The sequence below is a fragment of the Tursiops truncatus genome, chromosome 10 (genome assembly GCF_011762595.2).
Source record: "Tursiops truncatus isolate mTurTru1 chromosome 10, mTurTru1.mat.Y, whole genome shotgun sequence".
Lineage (NCBI taxonomy): Eukaryota > Metazoa > Chordata > Mammalia > Artiodactyla > Delphinidae > Tursiops > Tursiops truncatus.
Window position 1 is genome coordinate 94,699,333 of NC_047043.1, and position 12,358 is coordinate 94,711,690.

The 12,358-nt window shown below is 49.2% G+C and overlaps 2 protein-coding genes across 6 annotated transcripts in view; one reads left to right on the forward strand and one right to left on the reverse strand.

Annotated features, from left to right (window-relative positions):
• Positions 1–12,358, reverse strand: part of SSUH2 (ssu-2 homolog) — a 227,192-nt gene that overhangs the window by 125,181 nt on the left and 89,653 nt on the right. The gene's annotated exons all lie outside the window — the stretch shown is intronic.
• LMCD1 (LIM and cysteine rich domains 1) overlaps positions 1–12,358 on the forward strand; it is a 57,817-nt gene that overhangs the window by 20,397 nt on the left and 25,062 nt on the right. For all 5 annotated transcript variants that reach the window (XM_073787603.1, XM_033865321.2, XM_019944643.3 and 2 more), the window contains exon 2: positions 8,437–8,525. In XM_073787603.1, the coding sequence (XP_073643704.1) occupies positions 8,437–8,525 (89 nt within the window). The remainder of the gene's footprint in view (positions 1–8,436; positions 8,526–12,358) is intronic.

Consider the following 12,358-nt stretch of genomic DNA (forward strand, 5'->3'; position numbering starts at 1 on the left):
GGAGGGGAACAGAACCAAATAAGTGATTACAACTATCAGAAATATTCTGTAAATGGTCGTATATGGTGGTCAGGAACTTAAGGGGGGAGGGGGGAGGGGACCTAGTCTAGGAAAATCAAGGAAGCAAGAAGAGGAACTGGATGGTGGTTTCTAGGACTTTCCTGGGACATGCTCATCGGGGAGCCTGAGTAGATGATTGGGACCCACTTCAGGGACAGCTGATGTGGGAGATACAGAAGCAGCAGGCTTCTCACCCCACAAAGGGTCTGGGCCCACCATGCTTCCTGTTCACCCTTCACGTGCTCTAGAGCATCCGTGAATTCAATGCTCCTTCCTGGCCACCCTGATTTTAACTTAATTGTACCTGTTAAACATGGATGTATTGAGAGAAAGGGGACAGTTCCTGGGGACATATCCAGAGAAAACTCTAATTCAAAAACTTAATGCAGCCCAATGTTTATAACAGCACTATTTACAATAGCCGAGACACGGAAGCAACCTAGGTGTCCACCGACAGAAGAATGTATAAAGAAGACGTGGTACATATATACAATGGAATACTACTCAGCCATAAAAAAGAATGAAATAATGCCATGTGCGGCAACATGAATGGACTTAGAGATTATCATATGAAATGAAGCAAGTCCAAAAGAGAAAGACAAATCATATGGTATCACTTACGTGTAGAATCTAAAAAAGAATGATGCAAATGAACTTATTTACAAAACAGAAATAGAGTCACAGATATAGAAAACAAACTTGGGATTACCAAAGGGGAAGGGGGTGGGGGGGATAAATTAGGAGTTTGGGATTAGCAGGTACAAACTACTGTATATAAAGTAGATAAACAACAAGGTCCTACTGTATAGCACAGGGAACTATATTCAACTTAAAAAAAAAAAAGGACAGCAAAGGAGAACATGGTATATCTTACCCCAAACCCAAATTCTCCTAGAGCTGAACCTGTACAAAGTATCTTGATGGACAAAACAAAACCCAGATGAAACACCATTTCTCACAGGAGTGAAAAGTGAAAAGTACTCTTGTTGGGCATTTGTTAACAACTTTCTTTGGGACACCAGACACTCCTAACACCCTGAGCTAAATCCATCAGACTAACTCTTCCAACCACAGCCAGTCCATGGGATAAATTTCAACACACACATGTAATAGGAAAAATAATTGAGTCTTTACCCTAAAATACTAGCAACTCAGCCACTTCTGCAATCAGTTCGTCACCCACCCAATGTTTTCCTTTTCTGTCACTTTAAACAGGATTGGTCTTTAAAACCAGAAAGAAAAAAGAAAAAGTTTTCCATGCACAGAATTCTAAGCACTAGATCAGTAGGGCTCATCTGAATTTGTTTAGTCTATGCATTTTTATCCTCATTGCACAACTTAGGAAAAGAGAGTCTCTTTTCCTAAGAGAAAGAGAAGAGAAGTTCCCAAGCAGCAAACGTGGGGAGAAACAGTAGATTTGGGGACACACACACACACACACACACACACACACACACTCTGCCCCCAGATATGACCTCTAATGCAGACGAGGATGTTGCTTCTGCTTCCGGGACTCACTGTGGTTTTAGGGGGCACTTTATCCAAACCTGTCTCCGTGGTGACTTACACGTCATCATAGAGAGCGTGGGTCAGACGGCGCAGGATGGAAATTTGGAAAAGGGGAGAGACTGCCAGCATTCGGTTGTGCACACTCTTGTCTGTGGCTACCATGTTCTGAGCCAGTCCTCTTAAGGCGGAGGGAATAAAAGACAGAACCCGCCAGGGTCTGGGCTACACATCCCAGTCTTTCCTCTCCTATTTGGGGAAACAGGGTTCTCTTGGCCAAGACCTGAAGCCATAGCCAGGTTGGGCTCCTCCATCTGGCACGACCCCTCAGCCCCTGCTTTGGCCCCGGGTGGGCAGGGGGAGGACCACCCCTGACCTCAGGCCTGGTAGAGGGTCTCAGGATCCGTGAGAGCCCCCGAGGGGCTTCAGGCAGCCAGTGAAATTTAAAGGAAGAGGAAGGGTGTGGTTTCCTTTCTGCGTGGCTGTTAAGAAAGTTACTGCATTTGGCAAGGAAGCCTGGGAGGCAGGCCTGTGCCAGGGCAGATGGGACCAAAATGAAAGGACAACAATAAAATTCAGGCAGCCTGTAAAAACTCACATTGGAGGGGGTGGTGGTCTGCGAGTGGAGTCTGGGAGGGGGAGACATTAAGCTAAGGATCTGAGAGCCTTCAAGTCCACGCTGGACAGCTGAGGGCCCAGTGGTGAGGCCTGGATGTTCCCAAACTTGTCTTCACTTTAAAATCCCCTGGGGAACTTCCAAAAACGCCTACAGCCCGTGGTCCATCCCCAGAGATTGCAGCCTAGGCTTGGGAAGTGCGAAAAGGTCCCCAGGTGATTCTAATGGGCAGACAAGCCTGGGAACCACTGATGGAGTCTCTGGCTACTCAAAGTGTGGTCCCCAGACCAGCAGCATTGGCTTCTTCTGGGAGGTCAGGAGTACTACGGAATATCAGGCTCCCCCCGGACTTGCTAGACTAGAATCTGCACACTAGCCAGATGCCAGGTGATCTGTATGCTAATCAGAGTGTCTGATTCACTTGCAAAGGGCTGCTTCACACACACACACACACACACACACACACACACACACACACACACAGACACACAGACACAGACTAGGTCAAATCCTTCTCCTTCCTGGCGTGGATTGCATTTGTAATTGTATATCTATGTGACTTATTACAGAAGTCAGTGTACGGGCCCCAAAATATCTAGAAAAGGTTTCTTAACATTGCCTATAGTGCATGGGTTAAATTAAAATGTAAACTTCAGAGTTTCAGTGAGTGCCAGCTCCCTGGCCTGGTCCTATGCATTCGTGACCAGCCGTCATTTCAGGCTTCCAGTGCAGGGCAGATAAACTAGGTGAAGCCAGGGCCTGGCTTTCTCTCCCATAGGCACTGCCCGTGGTTCTGATTCTCCTTCTTCTCTGGCTGCCACCTCTCCCACTGAAGCCTGTCTGTTGCCTTGAACATCTGCACTTTATTTAGCAGAACAGGGTTAATTGGTAGAAATCCTGGAACCAAGGTGAGCATGACCTTGTCCTACTGCCCTTGCCCCTAACCCTTCCAGGACCTCCCATCCCTCCAGAAACACTGCCCATCCCCTTGGACCCAAGTGGCCCGAGGCCCGAGTCAAGGCTAGGCTCCTGGGAGGCTGTCTGGGGTCTGGAGACGCCCAGTGTGGTAATAAGTCACAGGACCTAGATTCCAAAGACATGAGTGTGAATCATGGCCTGAGCGTTGTACCCTATCAGTTCTGTGAGCTTGTTTTCCTCCTGAGGCAAATGCAAGATACTGACATCCTAGGGTTGTTGTGAAAACCAAGTGAGATAAGGGATGTGAATACACTCTGTGAACTCTGAAGTGCTGTACCTGTGGTGGAAGGTGCCACAGCACAGGAGATGAGAGCATAGCAAGGAAGTAACACCTGCACGGTTTCACTTCCTGGCTGCATCACTGACTGGCTATTGGATCTCGAAGCGGAGGCATAACCTCGCTGGGCCTGTTTCCTCGCCTGAAAATGAGGTTACTAAGAATGCCTCTCTGGCGGGTTCATCAAGAAGCTTAAATTAAATATTATGAAAATGCTTGGTGTACGCCCCGCACATAAGATGTACTCAATCAACGTTAGCTACAATCATGACCCTTAGGAAAGACAAAACAGTTTTGCTTAAAGTTATAATACAAATAAGGACAGACTAAGGAGACCGCCTTTCCCCAGAGGGGCTCCGGTCCAGGCCATTCTGAAGAGGCAAGGTGCTTCTCCTCTCTCAGACTCACGGGTCCACGTCACCTGCTGACTGGGAATAATGACTATACCTCACAGGGGTGTCATCACTGTTAAGGAAGAGGTCTCTACACCTTCTCTCCTGGGACCCCGGGGGAAAAGGGACGTTTTTAAGTAACAAAGCACATTGACCAGTAACACAGGTATGCTTATAGAGTTTACCTGTAAAAGACAAGTCAGAATACCTGGCTCGGAAGAGAATGTAGTGTCAGTTCAGAACGCCCCAGCTCGAAAAGCAAACCCACGGGTAGTCAGGAGGGCATGTGATGGTGTTAAGATACAGTTTTCAAGAGGTAAAAGCATGATTCTTGTGCAGCTATAAAATGAAACTTGGCAAAGATTATATTCAACTCATTATGTAATGAAGGAACCAGTAAGCTATTTAGAGCAGTTCAGAAAGCATTTGAAGACTTAGGGGTTCCTAGGCAATCTAATGTTAGGACAAGATTGATAGGTTAGGTATATAACTAGTTAATGTCCTACAGGACCATCAACCGTAACCCTTGGGGTCGTCTTTTTCAAAAGGACAGAAACTATTCGTATTGGTATCTCTACTGGACAAAAACCTACATGTTAACATGGAACTTCACCGAGTCTAAGGATAGCAAGAAGTAAATTTCTCTAGATAATCCCTGCAGGGATGGGGTGGGGTAGAGAAAATGGCATATTGCCACCATATGACATTGAAGGGTGTGCCACCCACCTTTCTGCCTTCCATCCGAGTTTTGGACTTTTTTTTTTTTAAACAATGGTAAATACTTACCTCACTTTACAAACAACCTTTCTCTTACATGATGCTTACAACAGCCCTATTGAGGCAAAAAGGGCAGAGAAAACTCATTCCCAGAGGAGAAAACTGAGTTACACGAGGAGAGAGAGAAGCTGGGCTTGGAGGAGAATCCCGTCTTCTAATTCCGAGTCTCATGCTTGTCCTGAAACTCCATCTCACCCTTGCCCTTCTCTGCTCCCCTTCATTTCAGCCCCCCATTGCTCTCGGTGGCACTGTTCCCCTTTCAGACTTCCCTTGGGGTTCACTGAAGGTAAATGCTCGAGGAGGGAGGAGACCTTGCCACTCCCCACCCTTTGTATCCCAGGGGCTTCTGGTCTCATCCACGTCCTTTTAAGTCCCCGACACCATTCAGTTCCACAGCATTAGAGGAACCACACATCCTACTACCCCGAGCCAAAGAAAGTTGTCCAAACACTTTATCCTCCCCTCGGGAAAAAGGAGCGCTTGTCTTCTCAGCTGCTGTGAGCCACTTTGCCATCGTTCATCTGAGACGGCATCCACATCAGAGAGACCCACTGTTTACAAACAGGAATATCTCATTGGAAACACCTGTTCCGGTTGACGTCTTCCCTTCGTCGATAAACAGGATGGTCATTTTCTGTGTCAGGAAGAGCTGGGTCTGTCTGCCTCCTTGGTGAATGGCACGTAGGGGACAGATGTCTGTTTATTGTGTTAAACTGTCAGCCAGGAGACCCGCAGCAAGTGTGGCCTGAGGGCCCAAATCGGTTTCTTCCGTTTCTTCCTCGCAAGGCCGTTTAGTTTTCTCACCCATGGAGTTCTGCTGTCATGGAAACTGTCCCACTAGCAGGATAGAGACTCAGCCCGACCCTGCTTCCTGCATCCAGTGAGAGAGGCAACATTTATAATCATGAAACAAAGTAGACAATAAGAAAGTATATGGGGTGTGCAGTTAGGAAAGTAGTTCCTCTGAAGTCGCCTAGAACTCTGAAGCTGGGAAAAAAATTTTTTTTGAGAACATCTGATTCAGAGTATGTTTATATGAGGTAGACTGACAACAGCAAACACTCGGTGCATAATAAGTGCATGCTAAGCCCTTTCCGTGCGGCAGCCCATTGAACCCTCTCAGTGACTCCAGGGGGCAGGGTGGTTCTTACTGGCCCCATGACACAGATGAAGAAACAGACTCCACGAATCACTCACTGGCCCAAGTCCAACAGAAGAAAGGGACAGAACTGGGACGAAAATGCACACCTCTGACCCCGAAGCCCGGACCTCTTGACTTGAAACAGCTGCCTTCTCCTATCTCTCTTGCCTCTGTCATAAGCTAGCTCTTGAAAGGCGCTGGACGCCCCGGTCCATCCAGCGTCCACCATTTTTATTTGATCATATAATCCTTCCCACCTCCGCCATAAGCCACTTTGTAAGAGCGCACAGAACGAGGATTCCACGCAACAGGATATGGGCCACCCCGATCCAGGCCAGTTTTCTCATTTCCCAGAGGACCACCTTGGGCTGGGCAGGGAAACGACTCGCCTCTAGCTGCACAGCTAATGAATGTCAGAGTTGACACCATAGAGCCAGCCCCCCGACCCACGGGCCCGAGCTCGGCTGTACCGGGCCGCCTTGCATCTAAACCAAACCCTGAGCCAGCAGTTCAGCTCTCCCGGCCAAGCATCAGGACTAATCCCCTTGTAGGCTGGCTGTTAAATCCGACAGTCGTTAGAACAGTGCTCCAGTGGGCGGGGTGATTTGCCACTTAGGAAATTCTCCCGCGTAGCTCTTCTGTTTCGGGCTTTGCTGCCTCCGGGTAAACCTAAAACCATCCAGTGATGAAGCCTGATTCATACATCATACACCTCCCCGCAAAACTTCAAATCATTTAAACATGAAGTGTTATGGGATCGTTGTATTTCAGCTAGTAGAATCCAACGCGTCAGGAACAACAGGCAAGGTTTTCTACGCCAACAGCTTTAGGGAGCAAAGTTCCACCCACGAATGAAAGTTCCCCAGCTCAGACAACGAGACGGTGGTGAGCATCGTCTTGGTTTTCCATTTTAACATGACTCTAGCACTGAATAGGCACAAATAGAAACATGCATCCCTTCAAATACGTGCCACATGGCTCTTACTCCCAAGGCTGTGAAGGTGTATTAGACAGAACAGTGAAGTGTCTGAGGACGTGGTATAAACAGCAGTCACCACGCAGGAGGTGTGGAGCTGGGTATTATCGCGGGAAGACTTGGGCGGGAGAAGAGAAATATTGTGAAGGATAACTGTTTCTTCCTATGTCCTTGTTTGAATTCTGACACTAGCAATGAGGACGGCCTCACGACTTGTCTTCTCCCCACTTACAAGCAGAGAGAGTAGAGGTGTCATGCCCCACAGAGCATGCTCAGATCGTGACACCCTACCCACCCAGCCCTTTTGTACCCTTCTGCCCTTGCGTACCTCCTCCTTCTGCTAGGACCTCCTTCTCCTCCTTTTCTGCCCGCTCACCATGCACAGCCCCAATCCTGAGTCACCGCCTCTGAGAAGCCTCTCTGGAATTCCCATTCGGGTTAACACCTTCCTCTGTGCTCCTAAAGTCTGTGTGCAAGATAATAGCAGCTACCATTTGTAGTGGCTAAGGTGGCTGGGCACATTGCATGCGTTATCTCTGTACCCATTTGACAGGTAAAGAAACTGAGGCTCAGTTTGTCCAAGGCCACACGGCTGTTAAGTCACGAAGCTGGGTGTGGAATCCAGGTCTCTCAGGCTCCAAAGTCCATGTCTTTCTACTACACAAGAGGCAGCTGTCCTTGCCTCAAACTAATCCCTTCCCAGGAAAGGGGATAAGTATGTGTTTCTCCATCTCCCCCTAGACTGTGTATTCCTCTAGGGCACCGCGAGTCTTACCATGTATCCCTGTGCCTGGCACATAGCAGATACTAAATAAATGGTTAAATGAATCAATAGTTTGTTGAATGAGAAGCTTATCCCTTTATCCCACAAGTTGATGGAACACTGCTTCTGATAAAATCCTAGTACATGTGGTTCCCATCCCAAGTCAGCACCCACCCCCCAGTGGAGAGTCAGGTCAGTTTCTCAGCTGGCAGATCCACATACTAACCCACCGCTTCTCCAAGTTTCATGTCCTATGAATCTCCTGGGAATTGTGTTCAAGTGCAGGTTCGAATTCGAAAGGGCTGAGACCCTCCTGGGTGGGGCGTTTCCTGCAGGCTTCTGGTGATGCTGCTGGTTCGAAGACCCCATCTGAGAGCCAGCCGGGTCTAAATACATCAGCAAGCAGCAGCCGTGCACTTTGGTCACCTGGGGCTGGTAATGAACACTAAAACCTGTCTCGTGTGTTGCGCTCTCCCAAAAGACGACCGGGTTTCAAATGCTCCTGATTTCCCGTGATTTAGCAAAATATTTAAGCTATGCTTTGAGCTGTAAACGTTTGGCCGCATGAACCTTTGTTTGTGCCTGTAGCTTTGGTATAATCACACCCTATCAATAAGTCACAAATAAATGAGAGACAGGAGGCACTCACTGGAAGATTCCATTCCAGTGACAAGTGGATCAGGGGAGCGGGTGAGGGTTGGGGAAGGCGCGATGAGCCCCAGGGCATTTCTGCTGGGAAAGTTCCACCCTTCCACACTTGCCTAACCCATGGCCACTTTCCCGACTGGTCTCCTCCATTCCTGGTAAACAGTAAAGTGATGGCTTATTCATCTCGAGACCTTTGAACCCCACACAATCGCTTTGCTGGCATGCCAAGTCTTTAGAGGTCAAGCATCCCTGGTCCAAGACGTTTGGAAGGAAAACACCCTCTTTTCTGTCTCCTTTTCCAGATGTCCCTGGGCCAGCAGCAGTCAGCAAGAGGTGTGCCTTGTCTGAGATGCAAGGGGACGTGTTCGGGCTTCGAGCCACATTCATGGAGGTAATGGAGCTTGTCAGGAGAGGCTCTGCCTGCCTTCATTTCTTGGCTGTCCTTTCTGGGAACCCTGGTCATTCTCTGATGGGACTGCTTAGGATGCATGTGTTGCTGGTGGACTGGCTCCGGGGTGAATGCCTTCTTGCTTGGCTTAATTCAGAAATGACAGAAAAGCCCTTGAGGGGCCAAGATGAAGGAGGAGTTCAGGGCTTTATAAACCATTTCCAGGTGGAGGCTGCCAAGCTCAGCCTGGTGAGGATGCTCTGGGAAGCGGTGGACAGTCGTTAGCTGGTGCCTGGTCCACGCTGGGTAGACCTGTCTGTCCTGGGGTTTGGGGTATGGGCTTCATCTCCCCCTCCTGCACCATCATCCCCCTGGGGTTCTGACCAAAGAGTGCCCCTGGGACAGAAATAAAAATCACTGTGTCCATAGTACTTAAAAACCAGGACCTGGTATTCACATCCAAGGCAGGAGGGCTGTGAGATCCAGCTGGACTTGGACTCACGGCGCTGTTCTTTTTTTTTTCATTGAGGACTCTGAAAACAAGAGGTAGGGCTGCCGCTCTGCACAGTCCCCGGGCACTATTCACATCAGCATCTGTGTGGACCGTATGCCCTGGAGGTGTGCAGGGCACAGCCTGGGGGACCGTCCCTGCAGCCCTGGGAGAGAGAGGCTAAGCCCTGTAGGGCACGAGAGCTAAAAAGGAGCTTTTGTCTCCACTGCCAGAGGGTTGCCTTGGGCACTCAGTGGAAGAACAAAATTGGGGAGATGTTTGTCTCAGAGAAGTTGATTTCCGCTGTGAGATAGCAGTTACCAAAAATGCTTACTGAGCTGAGCTAAGTCTTTTCTACTTAAATGCTAAAATAACCCTAAGCAGGAGGTACTAGTATGTCCACTTTACAGATGAGGAAACTGAGGGTGGGTAATGGGGGAACGGCTACCAGAGGGCAGAATTCGGACTCGGGTCTGTAGGAAGCCCCATCCCACACTGTCAACCATTCTGCATGCAGTACTGCGGTCCAAGCACAAGATTGTTCCTTGACGCTATTCCCAGGCAGTCCCCACTTCGGAGGAGCTCATATGGTCTTCTGGACGCCAGGGACCGTCAAGGTCATCCAATCCCAACACCCGTCCCCTGCACAAATTCCTCCCACAGCTAGGATGTCCTTCCAGGACGAAGAGCTCCCCACGCATCTATTTTGGCCACTTGAGCTCTTTCTGGCCTTGAAAAGAGGCTGCCTCCCTATCACTTCACGCCGTTGGTCCTGAATCTGCCACCAGGGTGTCAGAGAACAAGGCTGGCCCCTCATCAGCTCTCTGAAGACAAGCAAGGATGCCTCCCTCAAGAGTTCTTGGAGCCGAGGGATAATGTTCCCTAAATGCACACGTGGCGTCAGTGCAGTAATGTTTCCATTCTCTCAAGGACCACAGTCCCGCGCTGCTATCTGGCATCTGCAAACGGGTGTTTGATATATTTTGTCTGGTTTCCTAGTTGTTTATGGCAGGAGGGCAGTTCTGGACACTGTTCCTCTCAGCTAGGAGCAGAAGCCTCTCAGCATTGTTTTCATCCCACTTCCTCATCATCCTACAAGTTCTTTGAACGTCAAGCGAACTTGTCCTTGAGAAACACAGACTGCAGCTTTTAGGTCCTGCCCATCCAGTGTCACCTTGGAACAACCTTAATAGGGACCTAAATTTGAGGCTTCGTGGAGCAGTGAGGTCGCAGAGCCTTAGCAGGGAAACCGTGTCAAACTGTTTTTATGCTTCAGTTCTCATGTTCTCAATAGTTTGAAAGATATTTAAAGGGTCAGAGTGGCAGCCAGTCTGGTTTCATGGGAAAGTTTCCTAACTAATAATCACAGGACAGAATTCATGTGCTGACTCTGCTTGAATAAGACACTTCCCTTCTCTAAGCCTCAGACTGCCCATCTGAAAAATGGGAAGCTTGGAGCTGGTGGGCCCAAGGATCCCCTTCCAGCTTTACAATTCCATAGTTTCAGGCAAACTGTCTGGAATCCAATTACGGATTCACATGGTTGGTAGAATTAGAATGGTCTTCATATTCGCAGCACAGAATAAGTAGAATTACTTAGAGAGGAGGGTACAGAGTGAAGACAAAAGCAGACTTTCAGAACAAACATGTCATGGAAACGGAAGGGGAGGTCCCCCCAGCAGCCTTCAGCATCCCGCTTTCCAAATGGCCGTGCCGGAGTCCCTGCCCGCAGGGGCCAACCTCACAGGATGCTGAGCTACCGTACACGGTGGAGGGAAGCGGGCCTCCAGAAGGCCAAGCTTTCCAGAGAGCCCAGGGCAAGGCTTCTCCCTCGCATGCAGAGACTTACCATCATCATCGTCGTCATCATTCTAATAGCTTTATGTTTTAAAGGCACACCAATTTCAGTGAGCAGAGGGAAAAACCCTGATCTGAGGGGAGCAGGGGACATACTATGAAAAATGGAAGGGAGACCACTGGCTCTGCAAATTACAAAATTTTACACCCTTTGGGGGTCTCTCTGGATAGATTCCCCCAATCTCCTCATCGCGGCACCCCTTTGATGTTAATTCTGCTCCTCTCCCCAGGGTCAGGATCTTCATAGGTGGCTGTGGAGTAATACAATAGCTGGGCTTCCTGTGCTCTTGGAGGGACAACCTATAGAAAGTCAGCCTGAGGTGCCTAAGTTCCTGAAAGGGACATACTCATGCCTCTCGCGCTTTGGGGTGCGTGAGAATCCCCTCTGGAACAGGGTCACGAGTGCCCGGGCCCAGATCGCACTCCAGACGCGTGTATCTAACTGGCGGGGGCCGAGCGGGGCATCCCCAAGGTAACACAGCTCCCCAGGTGATTTGGGTGTGCAGCAAAGCTTGAAAATTCATCAACTAGATCAGGGGTCAGCAAACTTTCTTTAAAGAGCCAGATAGGCCTACCCTGGTGGCGCAGTGGCTGAGAGTCCGCCTGCCGATGCAGGGGACACGGGTTCGTGCCCCGGCCTGGGAAGATCCCACATGCCGCGGAGCGGCTGGGCCCGTGAGCCATGGCCGCTGAGCCTGCGCGTCCGGAGCCCGTGCTCCGCAACGGGAGAGGCCGCAACAGTGAGAGGCCCGCGTACCGCAAAAAATAAAAATAAATAAAGAGCCAGATAGTAATTGTTTTTGGCTTCACAAGCCACATGGCCTCTGTCACACCTATTCAGCTTGGCCCTTGTAGCAGGAAATCATCCATAGACAGTAGGTAAATGAATGAATGTGACTGTGTTGTCATAAATCTTTATTTAGGGACACTGAAATTCAAATTTCTCATCATTTTCATGTGTCCCAAAAGAGTTCATAGGCCATATAAAAAGAGGTGATGGACTGGATTCTGCCAGTGGGCTGTAGTTTGCCAACCCCTGATATAGACCAACCCTCTCATTTTACAGATAAGAAACTTGCCAGGGGTCTGTGGTGGGCTAGTGTTCAGGCTGGGATTAGAGCCCAAGGCCATGCCATTTCCATAATTCCGGGTTGACTATGACAGGTTGCAGAAATGGCCATGGTGACACCATTGAGGATCTTTCCAGATGTGTCTGTGTCCCCTGCAATCTGGGTGCCTGGAAAGAGCGGGGTGGGACCAAGGGGGTGTCCGCCTCATCTGTAAAGTCTCAGAAACGTGTCTGGTGACATGAAGAGCGTGAAGAAAGGAAAAATAATGTGGACACAATCTCAAAGAACATCTATTTGTCAGCATTTTGCATTTCAAAGCGTTCTGCGTTCCCGACGCCTCGCACAGCATCCTGAGTGTCTACATGAACCAACAGAGCAGAGGGCAGCTTCCTCCCCCACTTCCACGTATGGAAGGTTTG